This window comes from Pituophis catenifer, unplaced genomic scaffold (genome assembly GCF_029215685.1).
Source record: "Pituophis catenifer annectens isolate HBS135680 unplaced genomic scaffold, rPitCat1.0.hap2 SCAF_7, whole genome shotgun sequence".
Lineage (NCBI taxonomy): Eukaryota > Metazoa > Chordata > Lepidosauria > Squamata > Colubridae > Pituophis > Pituophis catenifer.
The window spans coordinates 84,694,369-84,713,730 of NW_027256887.1; the positions used below are offsets into that span (position 1 = coordinate 84,694,369).

At 42.3% G+C, this 19,362-nt stretch overlaps 1 protein-coding gene across 4 annotated transcripts in view; it reads left to right on the forward strand.

Annotated features, from left to right (window-relative positions):
- USP6NL (USP6 N-terminal like) overlaps positions 1-19,362 on the forward strand; it is a 158,510-nt gene that overhangs the window by 86,673 nt on the left and 52,475 nt on the right. For 3 of the 4 annotated variants that reach the window (XM_070946655.1, XM_070946654.1, XM_070946656.1), the window contains exons 4-5: positions 2,112-2,194; positions 14,488-14,527. In XM_070946655.1, the coding sequence (XP_070802756.1) occupies positions 2,112-2,194; positions 14,488-14,527 (123 nt within the window). Of the gene's footprint in view, positions 1-2,111; positions 2,195-14,487; positions 14,528-19,362 lie in introns of those variants that run through there. The other variant, XM_070946657.1, reaches the window with a different exon arrangement.

Genomic DNA, 19,362 nt, shown 5'->3' on the forward strand with positions numbered 1-19,362 from the left:
TTAGATAAGTGACTGTCTAGACCCGTGATGGCGAACCTATGGCACGCGTGCCAGAAGTGACACGTAGAGCCATCTCTCCAGCCACATCAGCTGTTGCCCATTGTTCTTCTGGGTTCCAGCGCGCACATGAGTACCAGCCAGCTGGTCTTCGCGCATGCGGGAATGTCGGAAACTGTAAGAGCAGCCCCCCCGGCCAGCTGGTGTTCGCGTGTGCATGCATGCCAGAAACCGGAAGACCAGGTGACCGAGATGCATGTGCATGCCAGAAACTGGAAGCTCAGCTTCCCAGTGCATGGATGCACGTCGGGGAACTGCTCTTCCGGTTTCTGGCACTCCTGCGCATGTGTGCCGGGGAGTTGCTCTTACAGTTTTTGGTGCTCCCCCATGCCCGTGCTCCTGTTTTGGCCCTTGGTGCCGAAAAGGTCCGCCAACACTGGTCTAGACCAGGGGTCGGCAACCTTAAACACTCAAAGAGCCATTTGGACCCATTTCCCACAGAAAAGAAAACTACGGGAGCCCCAAAACCCTCCCCGTGCCTGACTATTTCTTGAGTGGCCACAAAACTAGCATATGTAGTTGAATTAAATGTTCAGTTTTCTTCTGAAACTTTTCATTTCTTTGATTTATCCATGGTTGGCCTACCGGAGGTTGAAAAGCTCAATAAATCACATGCCAACGGGTGTCGCACATTGGCGGTTATGACGCATATTTTGAGTGACAGGGAGCCACAGCAGAGCGGTGAAAGAGCCACATATGGCTCCAGAGCCGCAGGTTGCTGACCCCTGTTCTAGACTCTTCTTAAAAACCTCCAGTGATGAAACACCTACAACTTCTGGTAGCAAGCTGTTCCACTGGTTAATTGTCCTCACTGTTAGGAAGTTTCTCCTCAATTCCAGGTTGCTTCTGTCCTTGATTAGTTTCCAACCATTGTTTCTTGTCCTGCTCTCTGGTGCCTTGGGAATAATTTGACCCTCTATTCTTTGTGGCAGCTCCTCAAATACTGAAATGCCGCTATCGTGTCACCCCTAATTCTTCTTTTCTTTAGATTAGCCAAACCCAAATCTTGCAGCCGTTCTTCTTACGCCCATGTAACACCTCGTTACGCTCATGTAACACCGCTCCTGCGTGAGCTGCACTGGCTCCCAGTGGTCTTCCGAGCGCAATTCAAGGTGTTGGTTACCACCTTTAAAGCGCTCCATGGCATAGGACCAGGATATCTACAGGACCGCCTTCTGCCACCAACAGCCTCCCACCGACCAGTTCGCTCCCACAGAGAGGGACTCCTCAGGGTGCTGTTGGCCAAGTTATTCCGGCTGGCGACACCCAGGAGGAGAGCCTTCTCTGTCGGAGCCCCTGCCGTTTGGAATGAATTGCCCCCGGATATTCGTAACATCTCTGATCTCCGGGTCTTTCGCTGTGCCCTCAAGACCCTACTGTTCCGACAGGCGGGGCTGTCTAATTGAATGGTTTTAAATTGGGTTTTAACTTTGGGTTTTAAAATTCGGCCAAAACTATTTAATGATTTTAATTAATTTTAACTATGATATTGTATATTTATGTTTTTAATTTTGGCTGTACACCGCCCCGAGTCCTTCGGGAGGAGGGCGGTATATAAATAAAATTATTATTATTATTATTATTATTATTATTATTATTATTATTATTATTATTATTATTATTATTATTATTATTATTATTATGTTTTAGGCTCCAGACCTTTGATCGTTCTTACTTGCTCTCCTCTGAACTTTTTTCCAAAGTCTCAACATCTTTTTTATAGCATGGGGACCAAAATTAGTTGCAATATTCCAAGTGTGGTCTTACTGGGGTTTTAGAAAACGATACTAGTACTTCACGTGATCTTGATTCTATGCCTCTGTTTATACAATCCAGGATTGTATTAGCTTTGAATATGAATTTGAATTTGAATATATATAGGTAGCTGTGGGAAAGATATTTCGACCCATGGTTCTCTCCCTCAAGCTTTTGTGGATAAAAAATAAGGAATTCCTTTTGAGGTTCAGAGCATGCCAGCAGCTCTTGTAATGTGGAACCGTAAGTAGCAAATTTAATAACATGAATTAATTATCTGTCTTCTCTGCTTTCTATAGGGACGTGAAGGAGCCGAGATCGAGCCTTGGGAAGATGCTGAGTACCTGCTTTACAAAGTTACCGACCGATTTGGTTTCTTGCAGTAAGTTTTGTAGCTTGGCAAAGGAATGGCATTCGCTGTTGGCTTCGTTTGATTCTCAGTTGTGGTTTTGGCATGCCTGTTTAGTCAGAGTATCGATCGCGCACCTTACAGAAAAATTGCTTTGTGGATAGGGTTCCATTTGGCAAATAAAATTCAAATGGTCTCGCGCTGCGCTTTTCATTTATTTATGCACGGCATTTTTCTTAGTCAGTGATTTAAAATTGATCCAGGCTTGGTAATTGAAAAGTATTGGCCTTTGCCTTTTTGCTGGGTGTAAAATGACTGCCGAGATGCTTTGTTCAAAATAAAAAAACTGGTGACATGTTAGAATAATTTAAAGATAATAGCTGCAGTATTGTTTTTTTTCCTTGATTGGAAAAAATAGTTAAATTCTATATGAAATTATCAGAGCCGTCTGAATAAATAGTCCTTGACTTATGACCACCCACCTAGTAACAGTTTGAAGTAACGACCCGAAAAAGGGCACTTATGACCTACTGCTTGTTCCCCCCACCCATTCATGTGATCATCCTTCAGGCGCTTAGCAACTTGGCCACAGTTACTTCCTGCGATCACATGACTCTGTTTTCCTAAGGCACAGGTGTCAAGCCCACCGTGTCACGTTGCTGTCACGTGACGTATCATGATTTTCCCCCCTTTGTGGAGTTGGGGTGGGTGTGGCCTGCATGTGACGCATCCAGTATGACACCCCTGTCCTAAGATGTCATCCCAAAGGGGTGTGTGTGTGTGTGTGTGTGTGTGTGTGTGTAGGGAATGTCTTGTTTTCATACAAAAGCATTAACAATACTTGGTTGCCAAGGCAACATTTGCCACTTCAAATTAGGACCAGACTGATCTAAGTCCAGATTTCTAGTTTTTTTTTTGTTTGTTTGTTTTTTTAAATTTGATTTATATGCCGCCCTTCTCTGGAGACTCAGGGCGGCTTACAATGTGCTCAGCAATAGCCTTCATCCTTTTTGTATATTTATACAAAGTCAGCTTATTGCCCCCACAACTGGGTCCTGGGTTGTTTGTTTGTTTGTTTGTTTGTTTGTTTGTTTGTTTATTTATTTATTTATTTATTTATTTATTTATTTATTTAGTCGCATTTCTATGCTGCCCAACTCCCAAGGGACTCTGGGCGGCTTACAACAAAGAATAAAATAATGCGAACAATCCCCAAAAAATGTTAAAAAGAAAAACATTAAAATATTAAAAACTTTAAAAACGTTAAAACACATGCACTCCAATTCGTGGCCGGGTCTCACAAGATCATTATAACGAGATCAACAGCCCTAGGCCTGCCGGAAGAGCCAGGTCTTCACCGCTTTGCGGAAGGCCAATAGGGTGGGGGCGATCCGGACCTCAGGAGGTAATTGGTTCCAGAGAGCCGGGGCAGCCACAGAGAAGGCCCTCCCCCACGGGCCCGCCAGCTGACATTGTTTAGCTGATGGGACCCGGAGGAGACCGACTCTGTGGGATCTTACCGGTCGCTGGGAGCTATGTGGTAGAAGGCGGTCTCGAAGATAGCCTGGCCCTGAGCCATATAGGGCTTTAAAGGTAATGACCAATAACTTGAATTGCACCCGGAGACCAATAGGGAGCCAGTGCAGCTCGCGGAGAATTGGTGTAATGTGGGTGTATCTAGGCGCACCCACTATAACTCGCGCGGCTGCATTCTGGACCAACTGTAGTCTCTGAACACTTTTCAAGGGTAGTTGTGTTTTCTCATGCGAGTTTACCATTAATTCTGATTTGTTAACCTGCCTTACATTTGTTAAGGAATGAGGCAAATAGCTATCCCGTAATGCAGGGGTGTCAAACTAACAGCCTATGGGTACGCAGGCCATGCCCACCCCAGCTCCGCGAAGGGAAAAAAATTGCGATATGTCATGTGACGGCAATGTGACGCCGTGAGTTTGACACCCGTGCCTTAATGGAATGGATTTATTAGCTGAACATGGAGGCACATGATAAATAGCACTTCTGAGATACTTTGGCATTGTAAGTATCATCTCTTGGTTTATTCCATCCCATGGGCGAAATATGTGAAATAAGACCTGAAAAAAACTTTTATTGGTTTTAGGTAACTGTTGGTGGGATTCCATTCAAAGGATAGCTATATAATTCTCACCTTTGTACGAACGTTATAGTAAAATGTTTTGCCATCTCATATTCGCTCCGTAGCTATTGTAACTAGATGGTTTCTGGATTATCAATTATTAAAATTCAATTTTAGAGTACACCGTTTGGGTATGCTAGCTGGTACTGTGCAAGGGCAAAAGGGTTATTCCTCCTTGTTCTCTTATTTTAAAATAAAATTGTGAAATGCGGTGTTAAATCTAAGATTGTTATGTGGGTCAGATACACCTGCACAATCAATGGGGAACATTAACCCCTGTAACTCAGAAACAGTAAAATTGAATAGCAGCAAACCAGCTCCCTTCCTTCTGCTTTGTATATAATATTCTGTTTGCCTAATTTTGACCCACCTTCCTATGGAGGAATTAATTTATATTAGAAGTAGCTTTAATTTTCATGAATAATTTATGGAACTGTTCCAAGTTAATCTAGTGGTATTGATTGGTATTTAGGGCAGATGAGAGAAATTACCAGTTCACACAATTTTCTCCTTTTCATATATGACATTCATAATTGCAAGATCATTCCGGCATGGTATAAGGTCTCTATAAGGCAGGGGTGTCAAACTCAAGGCCCGCGGGCTGGATCTGGCCCATGGGGTGCTTAGATCTGGCCCGTGGGCCGCCCTGGAAACAGCGAAGGACCAGCTTGTGGTGCCTCTGCCTGCGAAAATGGGCTCCCAATCTCCATTTTCGGCTGGGACGGCCTCCTACAGCTCTCTGCCAGCGAAAATGGTGAGCTCCATTTTCACTGATAGAGAGTTGCAGGAGGCCATCTCAGCGAAAAATGGAGTGTCAACTCACAAAGCATCCCTGGCCTGCTCTCGAGTTGCTTTAGGCAACGGGGATGGGAAACCGACGAAGCAGCCAAAACCAAGAACACATTCCAGACATAACTTTCTCAAGACTGTCTCACAGGGTTACCCACAGTGGCCGGAAGGGAATGATCACTACAACCCGTGAAATTGCTCTGTTGGTGAATGTGATTGATGATACACCCTGGGGGGAGGGGGGAAACAAGGTCATGATTGGGGCCGTAAATTACTTGGGGTCAGTGTTGGCTTCATTTGGGAACGTGCCAACATGAAACTCCTTATTTATTAGGATTTCTTTTGAAGCTTGGCTCGAGGCTCATGATTTAATTAGGGTATCTATTGTAACCCTGACACAGAGATTGGGAGCCCCTTTTTGCTGGCCGAGCACTCGGGCCACAATAGACGCCCTTGACATGAGTGACGTCAAGCTGGCCATGCCCAACCCTGATGCAGCCCTCAATGAAATCGAATTTGACACCCCTGCCTTACGGAAAGTACTCCGCACTTTCCGTAAGGCCCTGAAGACGTTTTTATTTCAGCAAGACGGCCTGGCCTGAACAGGTTTTATGGGTTAGTTTTTTAATTGTATAGCTTGGGGTTTTAAATTGGGAAGCCGGTTAATTTAATTTATTTTTAGTTATCTTAACTTTTATATTGTATGTTATTTTAATTTTCGGCTGTTCACCGCCCTGAGTCCCTTCGGGGAGAAGGGCGGTATATAAATTCAAATAATAATAATAATAATAATAATAATAATAATAATAATAATAATGGGTCAGATTAGAAGACCCTCAAGGTCCCTTCTAACCCAGTGATTCTATGTTGTATGAAATTATATCCTTCTAAAAATCAAAACGCTATAGTAGCCTTCTACTATAGTTCATAGAACTGCTTGGAAGAGAGAACAATGTACAAGCTCACTTGAGTCCATGTTGAAACACTTGATGTGTCTGACTTTCTTACCGAGGATTTGTTTTCAAGGAGTCGATTTTCTCCGTTTTAATCATTTTTTTCCCCCTTGGGAAGGAAAGAGATTCTCTTTCCCTGCTCCCTTGGTTTAGAAGTGTATGCTCTTCAAAATATGAACTTGTCCTTAGAGGATAAGCTTATCAAGAAACTTGATCGATGCCCTGGAATAAATGAGAAACAATTCAGCAGAGGAGAATACGTTAACAACGCAGCCGTCTTTATCTGGGAAAAAACGGAGCTCACCATTTTGAAGAATAAAAGGAAATGCATAAGAATTTTAACCCGTCACTATTGAAAATGTGGGACTTTCTCTATGGTTTTAGCTACTGTATTTTTCGGAGTATAAGACGCACCTTTGTTTTTGGGGAGGAAAATAGGAAAAAAACAAATTCTGCCTACCAAATATCCATCTTGCTAGCATCCTTAGCCTGGTCAGCTTCAGCACATTAGTTCGTTCACTGGTTTTGAGGTTGGGGCTGGTTGGGGCTGAAAAACAGCTGCTTCTTCTTCTTCTTCTTCTTCTTCTTCTTCTTCTTCTTCTTCTTCTTCTTCTTCTTCTTCTTCTTCTTCTTCTTCTGTTTTTAAAACAAACTTTATTAAACATTTAAAAGCGAAATACTACACCATATATACACTAAACACATATATATAATATAAACAACACTACATAAAAAGAAAAGGTGACTTTAAGCACATATCCGTTGTCTTATTGACGGTGCATTTTTTTAAAATTTTTTGTTATCATTCAGAATTTTACATTTGCCCTCATTTCTCTGAATTATCTAATCATACCATCTATTCCATGCTATATAGTATTGTGAGTCTGCCTTATCTTTCAATTCGAATGTTAATTTATCCATTTCCACACAATTATAGATTTTTTTATAGATCATTAAATGATACCATAGACCAGGGGTATCAATGTGGCCATTTGTTGCAACATTGCTGAGCATCTTATTGACATGTACTAAAACTGTATTATGAGTTTCAGGCAGTAGAAATCTATTTTCCATCTTGCCAATGTGATGGTGTGTACGTGTGTATTTAAAAAAACCCCTATATTCTTTAAACATAATGTGTTGCCATAGCTGATAGGGAAACCAAAAGAATGCCCTCCTATTCCAAATTATATTAAATGCTTAAATGAAGTAATTGATTTTTTTTTTTGGTTAATATTACAAGAGGAAAATCCAGAAGAGAGTCAGAAAAGGAGGCTCAGAAAAACCTGTTTTTGTTGAAATGGCTATATATGTGTGACATACCAAATATAGAGTCAAGGTAGTGTCAGGCGCAAAGAATCAGGACCATACACTAAAGTTCAATACTAAATTGGCACCAGATAAGGATCAATAGAATTCAAGAGGGTTGGACTTAGACCATTTGTGGTAACGTAAGGATTCTAGGCTGATGACTTGTTTAATTCCACCATCCCCAGGCCGGCCCCCTCTTCTACACCTAGGCATTTTCTGAATTTTTTGGCATACTGAGCCAGTGGTGAAATCTAAAATTTGTTACTACCGGTTCTGTGGGAGTGGCTTGGTGGTGGTGGTGGGGTAATGTAACTGGGTGGGTGTGGCCAATTTTTTTTTTTTTTTTTACTTTTAAAACCATTTTTTACATGTAAAATCATGTAAAAAAATGCTTTCAAAAATGCTTTAAAAAACCCTCTGCTGATCAGGCAGCTCAGCTGGGATCATCAGAGCTTGGATCGTCAGAGGCATTTAAAAGAAAAAAAGCTTCTGATGATCGCGCGGCTCAGCTGGGCATGGGGGGCGAGGGCAGGGATTTTTGCTACCGGTTATCCGAACTGCCCACCGCCATCGCTACCTACTTGCCCGAGCTGGTCCGAACCGGGAGCATTTCACCCCTGCACTGAGCCCAAAAGAGTCACCATCATTTATGTAGGGGCATCTTTATCTTGGAAAAGCCTTATTTTCGCTCTCTCCTTCCAACCTTTTCTCTCACCTGCCTAGAAGAGCAATATGCTATCCAGCTAGATGGCATTCCAGTTGCGCTACTTAACTTCAGAGCATTTTCATGTCGTAACTGTTGATGAGGCTGCGTGTTTGCTTTCTACAGGCTACCTGGGGGACTTATAATTGGGCAACTTGTAGATATACATATACCCCAAATAGATAAATGGATAAACAAGCCATTTCTAAAGTTATATGTACAAATCAGCTGTTTTCATCTAATGACTTTTCAGTAGGGGATTTTGTGTTAGGGAGATAATTTGGAGTGTTGTACTATAGATTGCTATACATTGTTGTACTATAGATTAGTGGTGTGTTAGACCAGAACTTCCTCAACTGGGCAACTTTTAGAAGTGAGGACATTAATTCCCAGAATTCACAGCAATTCTATTTTCGCGGAGGAATTCTGGAGCTTGAAGTCTACATATTTGGAACTTATCCAAGTAATAAACATTAATTAGAGATTTCTGTTCTCTAATCGACCTACTATAATAATAGTTTTTTCCCCCCAGTATCTAAACCAAGAGAATGGAGTGAAATGCGATTAAATATTTTCTTGGCCTGCATATTCCTCATGTATGAAGGATTTACATGGAGTTGGCCCATCTGCTGGACTAAATAGACATTGGTGTATTTGAAAGCACGCAGATCTCTATTTGGGAGCAATGTTCGGCCTGAAATAAAAGCTTGAGCATAACCAGTTGCTGCAATGTTCAATACAGCTCCATTAATAACTTTGCTTGCATGGACAAAGTCCCTTGATTGTAATTTATAATCCCATGCAAATAATGGTCCCAGACACATGACTTGATATATCGCAAAATTGGAGGTTTGAAGGTTTGAGTTAGTAGTCTTACTGGATGATGATTATGACTATCCTTTGATATTGTTGTTTTTGAAAGAAGTATAAACACTCAGCTGCATCAGGGTGTTGAATACATTTAAAGACCCAATTCCATTTATTTTAAACATACTTCCTTAATAACATACGTTAAGAAATTCAGCTTTGTCTTAAAAGTTTCTGTTTGCCATAAAAACCTTGGAGGTTTATGCTCCCCGCTTTTGTAGGAACAATCCTTCAAACATATATTGTAGTTTTCTGCGGGTACATTCACATGCTCTGTATTAGCCATTGATCAGACTGTCCTGCTTCTGTGCAAAATATGCTGTAACCCTCAGTCCTAACAGACACGTAAGACCACACATAGTGGCTACTACATGTGTATGTCCTTTTGCTGACTAACAGCTTGAAGCTGCGATGAGTAGCTAGCTGTTAAAGAAAAGAGTCTGTGAAATCTCCCGTTGCCTGCTTGCTGTTACAGCCATTGCTCAGGTCAATGCCGCTGTAATCCAGAGAGATCTGGGAGGTCATAGTTTTTCTCCTAGAAAGTCTTAACCGAGATTGGTAGCATTTTTTGCAGGATCTCCAAAGAAAGCTCTTTTCTCCTCTGGGCCTTATAAATTGGAGATTATGGGCATTGAACTGGAGACCTCTCTGCATATAAAATAAGTGCCCTATCTGACACTTGTTGTTAGTTGTGTGTCCAACCCATTCCAATCCCATGGACAACTTTCCTCCCAGCCTTCCTGTCCTCTACCATCCCCCGGAGACCATTTAAGCTCACACCGACTGCTTCAGTGACTCCATCCAGCCACCTCGTTCTCTGCCGTCCCCTTCTTCTTTTGCCCTCAATCTTTCCCAGCATTAGGCTCTTCTCCAGTGAGTCCTTCTTTCTCATTAGGTGGCCAAAGTATTTGAGTTTCCTCTTCAGGATCTGGCCTTCTAAAGAGCAGTCAGGGTTGATCTCCTCTAGGACTGACCGGTTGGATCGCCTTGCAGTCCAAGGACTCGCAGAAGTCTTCTCCAGCACCAGAGTTCAAAGGCCTCGATTCTTTGGTGCTCAGCCTTCCCCATGGTCCAACTTTCACAACCATACATTGCAACTGGGAAAACCATAGCCTTGACTATATGCACTTTTGTTGGCAGGGTGATGTCTCTGCTTTTTAGTTGACACTTTATACTTACACTTTATTGTAGAAGAAAGGACAATACAGAATAACAGACTTGGAACGGTTCTTGAAGATCTTCTAGTCCAACCCTCTACTCAAGCAAGAGACCATTTACCATTCTGAACAAATAGCTATCCAATCTCTGGTTGAAAACCTCCAGTGATGAAACACTCACAACTTCTGGAGGCAACCTGTTCCATTGATTAATTCTTCTCACCGACAGAAAATTTCACCTTAATTCTAGGTTGGTTCTCCCCTTGATTGGTTTTCATCCATTGCTTCTTGTTCTGCCTTTAGGTGGTTTGGAGAATCGATTGACTCCCTCTTCTCGGTGAAAGCCTCTTAAATATTGGAAGACTGCTATCATGTCACTCCTAGTTCTTCTCTTCGTTACACTAAATATACCCGGTTCCTGCAACTGTTCATCATAGGTTTTAATCTCCAGTCTCCTAATCGTCTTTGGTGCTGTTCTCTGCACTCTTTCTGGAGTGTCAACATCTTTTTTGTATTGTGGTGACCAAAACTGAACATAATATTCCAAGTGTGATCTTAAGCAGTGCAATATAGAGCAGTGTTAACACTTCACATGATCTTGAAGATGTGCATACAGAATTGGAAGGAAACGTTGATAATAGCTTACTGTATGCCAGATATTGTCCCATGTAAAATAATTTTTATAACCTCAGTTGGTTATAATTTGTCAGAGATGCCTGATATAAAAATAATGACTGCTAAACCAACTCATTCCTATTTTAGAAAAGAATTGAATCCAGACCTCAAATATTGTTAAAGTTATAAACATTGATACTTAGTGTGAGTTCAAATTTCAGCACATCAGTTCGGATGTCTAAATTTCAATCCAATCAGGTGCTTTTAATGGCAGATATCGGTTCTAAAATGTTTAAGGCCACCGATGATATAATAGAAGCAGAGGGAGATTATTATGAATACTGACTAATCCATTTCCACATGTTTTGAATTCTCACTGGAATGTATCCATCAGAAGTACTTAAACCATATGAATAGCCAGTCAGCAATATAATATATTAAAATAACTAAAATCTAATTTAATACTGGGAGAGAATTATTTTATTTTGGTTATGAGACATGCATGATTAATATCACATTCAGTTTTTCATAGTGTCCATTCCCTCTTGCTTACTTGACAGACCACAGCGAAATCCACAAGTCATCATTTATACTAATTAGTTAATTGGAGACATGATTGAAATGCAGAATCCTAAGAAAGGAAGTGGGAAGGAATTACACAAGGTCAAAGCTGCTAAAGCACATATTTAGTTATTGAAATGAAATACAATCTCAATGTCAGGCCGAGTAGCTGACAAAATGGACTTTATTTAGCATGGTTCTTCCCATTAAGTATTTACTTTCTAAGCTAAGTTTTCCACTATGAGAATAGGATGCAATTCCCCCTTGTTAATTTTTCCAAGAGGAATGGACTATACATTTATAGAGAAGGAAGAAAAATCCCTTTTTACGCCCACCACTTGGTGTGTGAATTGAGACAAAGATGTCAACCTACGATGTTTTTTCAAGGGACAACTGGATTTTGTTTTTCCTTGAAGACATTTCGCTTCGCATCCAAAAAGCTTCTGGAACTAAAGAAGCTTCTTGGATGAGAAGTGAAACAAACATCTTTAAACAAACATCTTTAAATATCTTTATCTATTTTAATTTGGATTTTTAATGGGGGCCAAATTGTTTAATTCATTTTTGAATTGTTTTTATATTTTGTATTTGATGTTTTTTACTTCTGGCTGTTCACCGCCCTGAGTCCTTCGGGAGAAGGGCGGTATATAAATTTAAATGTTAATTATTAAATATTAAGGGAAAACAAAAAAGTCCAGTTGCCTCTTGAAAAAAGCATGTTTGGGACAACCAAGACCTGAATGCCTGAGAAACTCCATACACATATCAAGCTAAGATTTGTCAGCCCTGTGAGGTAAATCCAACCAGGAAAGAAGTCACATGACTGGAACTATTGGCTATAGTAACAGAATAACAGAGTTGGAAGGGACCTTGTAGGTCATCTAGTCCAGCGGTCACCAACTGGAGGTCCGTGGACCACTGATGGTCTGCGAGAAAATTTTGGTGGTCTGCAGAAAAATTATTTGCATTTTTTATATTGCACTAAATCAGGGGTCCTCAAACTACGGCCCCTGGGACAGATACGTGCAATGAACATTGGTGTTGCTGCAGAGAGTCTCCCCTTCGGGGTCTTCATGTGTGGGTCAGAGGGGGCCAGAAATTCTCGCTTGGGGTCTGCTTCAGCCACCTGGTGCAGCGCTTTGGGCGAAGGCTGGAGGGAAGTGCCGCTGGTGGCGAAGAGCCGGAGGGCCTTGTTCCAGTGGGACTGCAGCATGGCCTGGAACTGGCTGACCATCTCAGCCCACTGAGCCTCCAGGCGCCGGTACCTGGCCTTGCACTCCCACAGGTCTTTGCTCTGCTTGGAAAGCCTATGCTCCTAGTCTTCAGTGAGGTGCTTCTGCTGAGCCTCCTTCTCGGTCAGATCCAATTTGAACTGAGCTGTTTTGCCAACTCTTTCTCGTGGTGGCTGCTTAGCTCCAACAACTGGTTCCTGTTGGGGCCCTAAGGAGCCCGGGTGGGGAGGGGAGGAGTGGCTGGGAGGGGAGGGGCAAGTAGAGGCCGGTAAAGTGCCCCTCGACGTGAGTGACATTGAATTGACCACACCCACCCAGTCACATGACCACCTAGCCATGCCCACCCAGCTGGTCATTGGGCAGATCATATTAATGGTCCGTGGGATTTAAAATTATGAATTTAGTGGTCCCTGAGGTCCAAAAGTTTGGTGACCCCTGATCTAGTCCAACCCACCCACCCGCGGCCCAAGCAGGAGACCATACACAATTTCTGACAGATGGCAGTCCAGTCTCTTCTTTAAAGCTTCCAGTGATGAAGCTCCCACAACTTTTGACAGTGATTGTTCTCACTGTCAGAAAATTTCTCCTTATTTCTAGGTTGAATCTTTCCTCGATCAGTTTTTTTTTTTATACCTACCTCAGGGAGTCTGAGTATTTTAATAATATTTCCATGCTTCCCTAGGTTCAAGACACGTTTCTTCATCTGTTCTTGTCTTAATATTTTCTGAATGGCTTCTCCTGGGTCATCTCCATGGCTCCTCACACTCAAGATCTCCTATATGGGGAACTTCTTTAATTTTATCTCTATAACAGCCAGCATGTGAGGTCCGTCAAGCTGAAGGAGTACAGCTGGGTCAAAGTCACAGAGTGAATTTCCCTGGCTAAGGGTAGACTTGAACCCTTCATTTCCCTAGTTCTTGCCCAACACTTTAATATCCCTATAGTATAGTGAATCTCAGTTACTTAAAACAAAATCCTATTGTACTTAATGAAGTTTGGTTCCTAATTAGTAAGCACAGGGCTGTAGCCCAAATGGGGAGGCAGACAGCAAAGCATGCAATTTTTGGATGCTGAACATCTTGCTAATACGATTAGTAGATGGATTAATTATTCATTATTTTCATACTCTCCAATTATAGAAGTTCTCACCTTGCTAATTTGGGCAATGATCTATGTTTAAAACTGATTGAACTGACAAATCTGGCATAGTTATTAAACTTTCAGGTATGGTTCAGCTTGGCTTAAAGCCAAGTAATTTGGGAATGTAAGCTCAATAAATACTTGATTATTTTATGTAATGAATGTGTACTTCTCTACCTTGGGAGGCCTATGTTTTTTGTAAACCCATGAACTAATCCCCTGAAAGACCTTCTAGATTAATTTGCAGTACAAAAAAAATAGGTTTATGCACATTTGCTCAATGCTGTAGGTTTTGCTGGAGGTTCCTTGAAGAAGGCTCGTTTTGTATAGAGAAAGTATAATCCAAAAATTTCAGATCCGATTAGAATATCATCCTTAGCTATTGTTTGCTTGTGGGTTATTTATAAAATAAAGCTCAGGTGTTTGGCTTCATATTTAATGATGACTCAGAAACCATGGTTGCAGTGACTTCTTTCATACTAAGAAACCAAATTATGTTGTGTCTTAGCCCAGTGGGTGCTCCCAATCCTAACAACTATGATGTGCTATTCTGGAATCAGTTACAGATAGACCTTGATTTATGACAACAATTGAGCCCCAAATTTCTCTTGTTCAGTGAAACATGGCTAAGTGAGTTTGCCTCATTTTACGACCTGAATTTTGATCACATGACCATGGGGATGCTACAACGGTCGTGTGAAAACTGGTCATGAGTCACTTTTTTTCAGTGCTGTTTGAATGGTTACTCAGTGAACTGTCGTAAGTCGGGGACTGCCTGTATTTCATTTCTGCCTTGCAATCTGTTGTCCCTGTAACTGACATTCTTCCTTTTTTTCCTTTTAGCCAGGAGGAGTTACCAATTCACGATGCAGCATCTGAGAAGGTAAGCAGCCCCTCTCTGAGGTAGATAGCAATACTTGATTTAGAAGCATCTAGAACATGTTCTGCATGTGAAAACAATCAGTATAAATTTACTCAGTATCCGCGTGACTTAAGAATTCAACAACAACACCAACAACAAAAGCTAACTTGCTGATCATGCTAATGGAAAACCTGCCTAGCCCAACCGTCCTCTTTTATTCCAAGTTTTGGAGAAGTTTGATACTGAAATTGGGCTATTAGATTCTAATTGATGCCAAGTCAGAATTATGAGTCCATTGAGTTCATCATTACCCGCCTTCTTCACACTTCGGAAATTTATTGAGCCATCGCTTTCAAAATTATGACCTAGCGTGTCTGAGATGTAAAGAAGGTAATAATTTGAGGGCTCCGGTTTATCTTGAATAGTCAGCCATAATGCAAAAATGCAGGGTGCTGAAATGGCTTAGCTGAATCTGTCTGTAAAAAAAAAAAAAACATGGAATGGGTAAGATCGTTTTTTGAAAGTACTCCGGTGTTTTGGGGAGAAACTGAAGCTGGTGTGGCCCTGTGGGAAGAGTTGGTACATTCCAATGACTCTCTGCCTAAATAATTTTGCTCTGACTGATAAAGTTGCTTGGATGAACAATGAATTGTCTGACATTAACAAAATTTGCTCCAGTTGCCATGGTTCAACTTTAAATCACCTTTGGCCTGGATGATTGAGCCTTCATTGGCATATTCTGGCATTCTGTTTGGTTCTAACCGTTCAGCGTGAGTTTGCTTGGAAGGTGATGGGAAATGTAGTCCAGCACTTTAGAGCAGGGGTCTCCAACCTTGGCAACTTTAAGGCTTGTGGACTTCAACTCCCAGATTTCCTCAGCCGGCTTTGCAAATAACGGGAGCTTACCCCGTTATGCGGCACTAGGGATTCGAACCGCTGAACTGCCGACCTTTCAATCGACAAGCTCAGCATCTAAGCCACTAAGCCACCACCTCCCCTATGTATCTAGATGTAGGCCAGTGTTTTTCAAACTTAGCAAGTTTAAGGTATGTGTGTGTGTACTTCAATTCCCAGAATTCCCCATCTAGCTTGGTGGAGTGAGGAATTCTGGGAGCTGAAGTCCACACATCTTAAACTTGCCAAGCTTGAGAAACCCAGAACTAGCCAGATGGCTGCCCAGCCAAGCTTTCCTTCTTTGTTAAATGCAATGATAAATATTGATCTCTGCAAAGAAAACTACTCTTAATTATTGCCCTCCTTAATTTAGTCCATTTTTTCCTGTCAGTTTATAGTCTTCCTTGCTGGAATAAACATTGTTTTTTCCGACCAGTAGTTAATATTTGAGAAAGCTGAGGTAATTGAGAAGGGATGGATGTCGTTTGAAATGCTGTCTCTGTTTTAAAATGTTGAAATGCCAGATGTTATTGTGCTCAATTACCAGCTAATATGCTGTGACTGTAATTATGCAGTGGAGTGTTGCCAAGTTAGAGTCAGAGGGTTGTCAGCAAGTGGTATTTGCAAAATAATTCAGCAACCTGAACAATCAGAGCATCTCTTGTATAGTTGACACTCTGAGGAAAAGTCAGAGGTTATATAATCCAAGCTCCGTAGTCAAGATTGAGTTCTGTCTAATTCTAATTCATTGAAGCTTTCTCTCAGAGAGAAAAAAGTTTGGAAAAAAATATCTATAGAAACAGACTATTCCATATTCAGTTGCCTAATGAATGATTACAGATGCCAGAATCAGTTTGGTCTAGTGCCGTGATGGTGAACCTATGGCACGTATGGCAGAGGTGGCACACAGAGCCCTCTCTGTGGGTATGTACGCTGTCGCCCCAGCTCAGCCAGCTGGTTGTCGGGTTTCACGCGCCGGCCAGCTGGTCATTGGGTTTCTGAGGCACGCATGCACGCCAGTCAGCTGGTTGTTGGGTTTCTGAGGCGTGCATGCATGCCAGTCAGCTGGTTGTTGGGTTTCTGAGGTGCCGACCAGCTGGTCATCGGGTTTGAAAGCCTGTTGGGCAGTGGTGGAATTCAAATTATTTTACTACTGGTTCGGTGGGTGTGGTGTGGCTTGATGTGCGTGGCTTGGTGGGCATGGCAGGGGAAGGATACTGCAAAATCCCCATTCATTCCCGACTCCTGGGGGAAGGATATTGCAAAATCTCCATTCCCATCCCACTCTGGGGCTAGCCAGAGGTGGTATTTGCCAGTTCCCCAAACTACTCAAAATTTCCGCTACCAGTTCTCCAGAACCTGTCAGAACCTGCTGAATAGCACCTCTGTTGCTGGGTATCTTTGGGCCAATCGTCAGGAGATAATGAGATATAGTCCCACTTTAGGATGATTCTGGCTAATCACCAGAAAGTGGTGAGTTCTAATCCTGCCTTGGGCAATGAAAGCTAGCTGGGTATCTTTGGGCTAACCACTCTCTCTCAGCCCAACTCGCCTCACAAGGTGGTTGTTGTGGGGAAAATAGGAGTAGGAAGGATTATTATGTGTGTTTGCCACCTTGAGTTATTTATAAAAATAAAGGTGGAAAATAAATAAATAAAATAAAAATACAGAATCATTTAGCAATTGTACAATATTTATTTATTTTTTACATGAATAATTACTGTAAAAAAATGTGATTCTTTTCCTGGAAAGATACAATGAAACGTGCATTGCTTAAGGTTTCAGGGAGGTTATTTTAGTAACTCCTTTAGTAAATTACAGGTTCTTCTCAAAAACATTGCCACATTCTAGTTTATGAAGAGATCTGTAATTCCTGCTTATTACTTACAGTTTGGCTAGGATCCCATTGTAGTTTCAGCACCTGCCTAACAAGTATCCACTCTTTTTCAATTTATTTTAGTTTTATCTTTCATGTGTTGTGTGAGCTTCATCACTGGAAGCTTTCACGAAAACTAGACTGCCATCTGTCAGAAATGGTGTAGAGTCTCCTGCTTGGGCGGGGGATGGGGGGGTTGGACTAGATGACCTATGAGGTTCCTCGCAACTCTGTCAATCTGTTAACTGTTATCTGCACCATTATGCAAAGTGCAGAAAAGATGTAAGAATGAATAAGCCACAAAAGTTAGGATGTATGACAGTGATGGCGAACCTTTTTGCCATCGCGTGCCAAAAGTGGGGGGAGCACAGGGGGGAGTTGTGCACGTGTGTGTGCCCACACCCATAATTCAATGCCCCCTGCCCCCCCATGCATGTGCATGTGACCCCCCCCGCGCTACCTCCACTATTGGCACGCAATGGCATGGTGGGACCGGAAGGCCTGTTTTTCACCCTCCCCAAGCTCCAGAGCCTTTCTAGGAGCCTGGGGAGGGCAAAAACGTTCCCCCCCCCGGAGGCTAGAGCCCGTTTCCCAACATCCGGTGGGCCCGGAAAGCCAGAAAATCAGCTGGCCGGCGTGCGTATATGCACTGGAGCTGAACTAGGGCAATGCTCATGTGCCCACAGATATGGCCATAGGTTCGCCATCAGGGATATATGATGAGGGGAAAAAAAATACAGCAAAACTTAGTCTGGCCAATCTCAGCCATCCCTTCTGGCTTTGGTCAGGTGAGACTTTCTTTTTTAGAAAGATGTAGTAGGGGTTGGCTGACTGTCTTAACCATTTCCATGAAAACACATTCCCTGATAATGACTGGGTGGCAACTGATTAGTTTTGTATATTGTGACCAGTATGGTCAATACAACCCACAAACACTACCCAAATCCAGTTGTACCTCAAGGACCACTTCATCACAACGAATGGGTTCAAATTCTCCTCATGATATTCCGCTACATTGTACCTCCTGATCAAGAGGGTTGTTGTGGCCCGTCCGACTCGGACAATGAGGAGGTTGGGGAGAACCTTGGGCCAATCCTGTCTGGGGAAGGCTCTGATGGATGCTCTGCGTCGGAAGCAGAGATAGAGCCAAGGCCATCCGGCGTTTCCCAACTGCCTTTGGAGTCGGAGATAAGTGGGGAAGAAGAACAGCTGGGGCCTGTTCCAGATGCGCATATGCGCAGAGCTGTCAGGAGAGGAGAACAACTGAGGAACAGGGGCCGACTCGGGAAGAAAGGCACATGTGGATGCTGAATGATCCTTCCCTGGCTGGGGAATAAATAGAAGCAAAAGGGGAGTGGTGATTGCAGGAGACAAAAGTTCGTATTTCTTTCAGAAGCAATGTGCAGCAGCTGCCAAAGAAGCCAACACAGTTCTGGGCTGCCTAAACAGAGGGATAGAATCAAGATCACGTGAAGTGTTAATACCACTTTATAATGCCTTAGTAAGGCCACACTTGGAATACGGCATCCAGTTTTGGTCGCCACGATGTAAAAAGGAGTGGAGACTCTAGAAAGAGCGCAGAGAAGAGCAACAAAGGTGATTAGGGGACTGGAGGCTAAAACATATGAAGAACGGTTGCAGGAACTGGGTATGTCTAGTTTGATGAAGAAAAGGACTAGGGGAGACACGATAGCAGTGTTCCAATATCTCAGGGGCTGCCATAAAGAAGAGGGAGTCAAACTATTCTCCAAAGCACCTGAGGGTAGAACAAGAAGCAATGGGCGGAAACTAATCAAGGAGAGAAGCAATTTAGAACTAAGGAGAAATTTCCTGACAGTTAGAAGAATTAATAAGTGGAACAACTTGCCTGCAGAAGTTGGGAATGCTCCAACACTGGAAATTTCTAAGCAGATGTTGGATAACCATTTGTCTGAAGTGGTGTAGAGTTTCCTGCCTGGGCAGGGGGTTGGACTAGAAGACCTCCAAGGTCCCTTCCAACTCTGTTATTCTATTCTATTCTATTCTATTCTATTCTATTCTATTCTATTCTATTCTATTCTATTCTATTCTATTCTATTCTATTCTA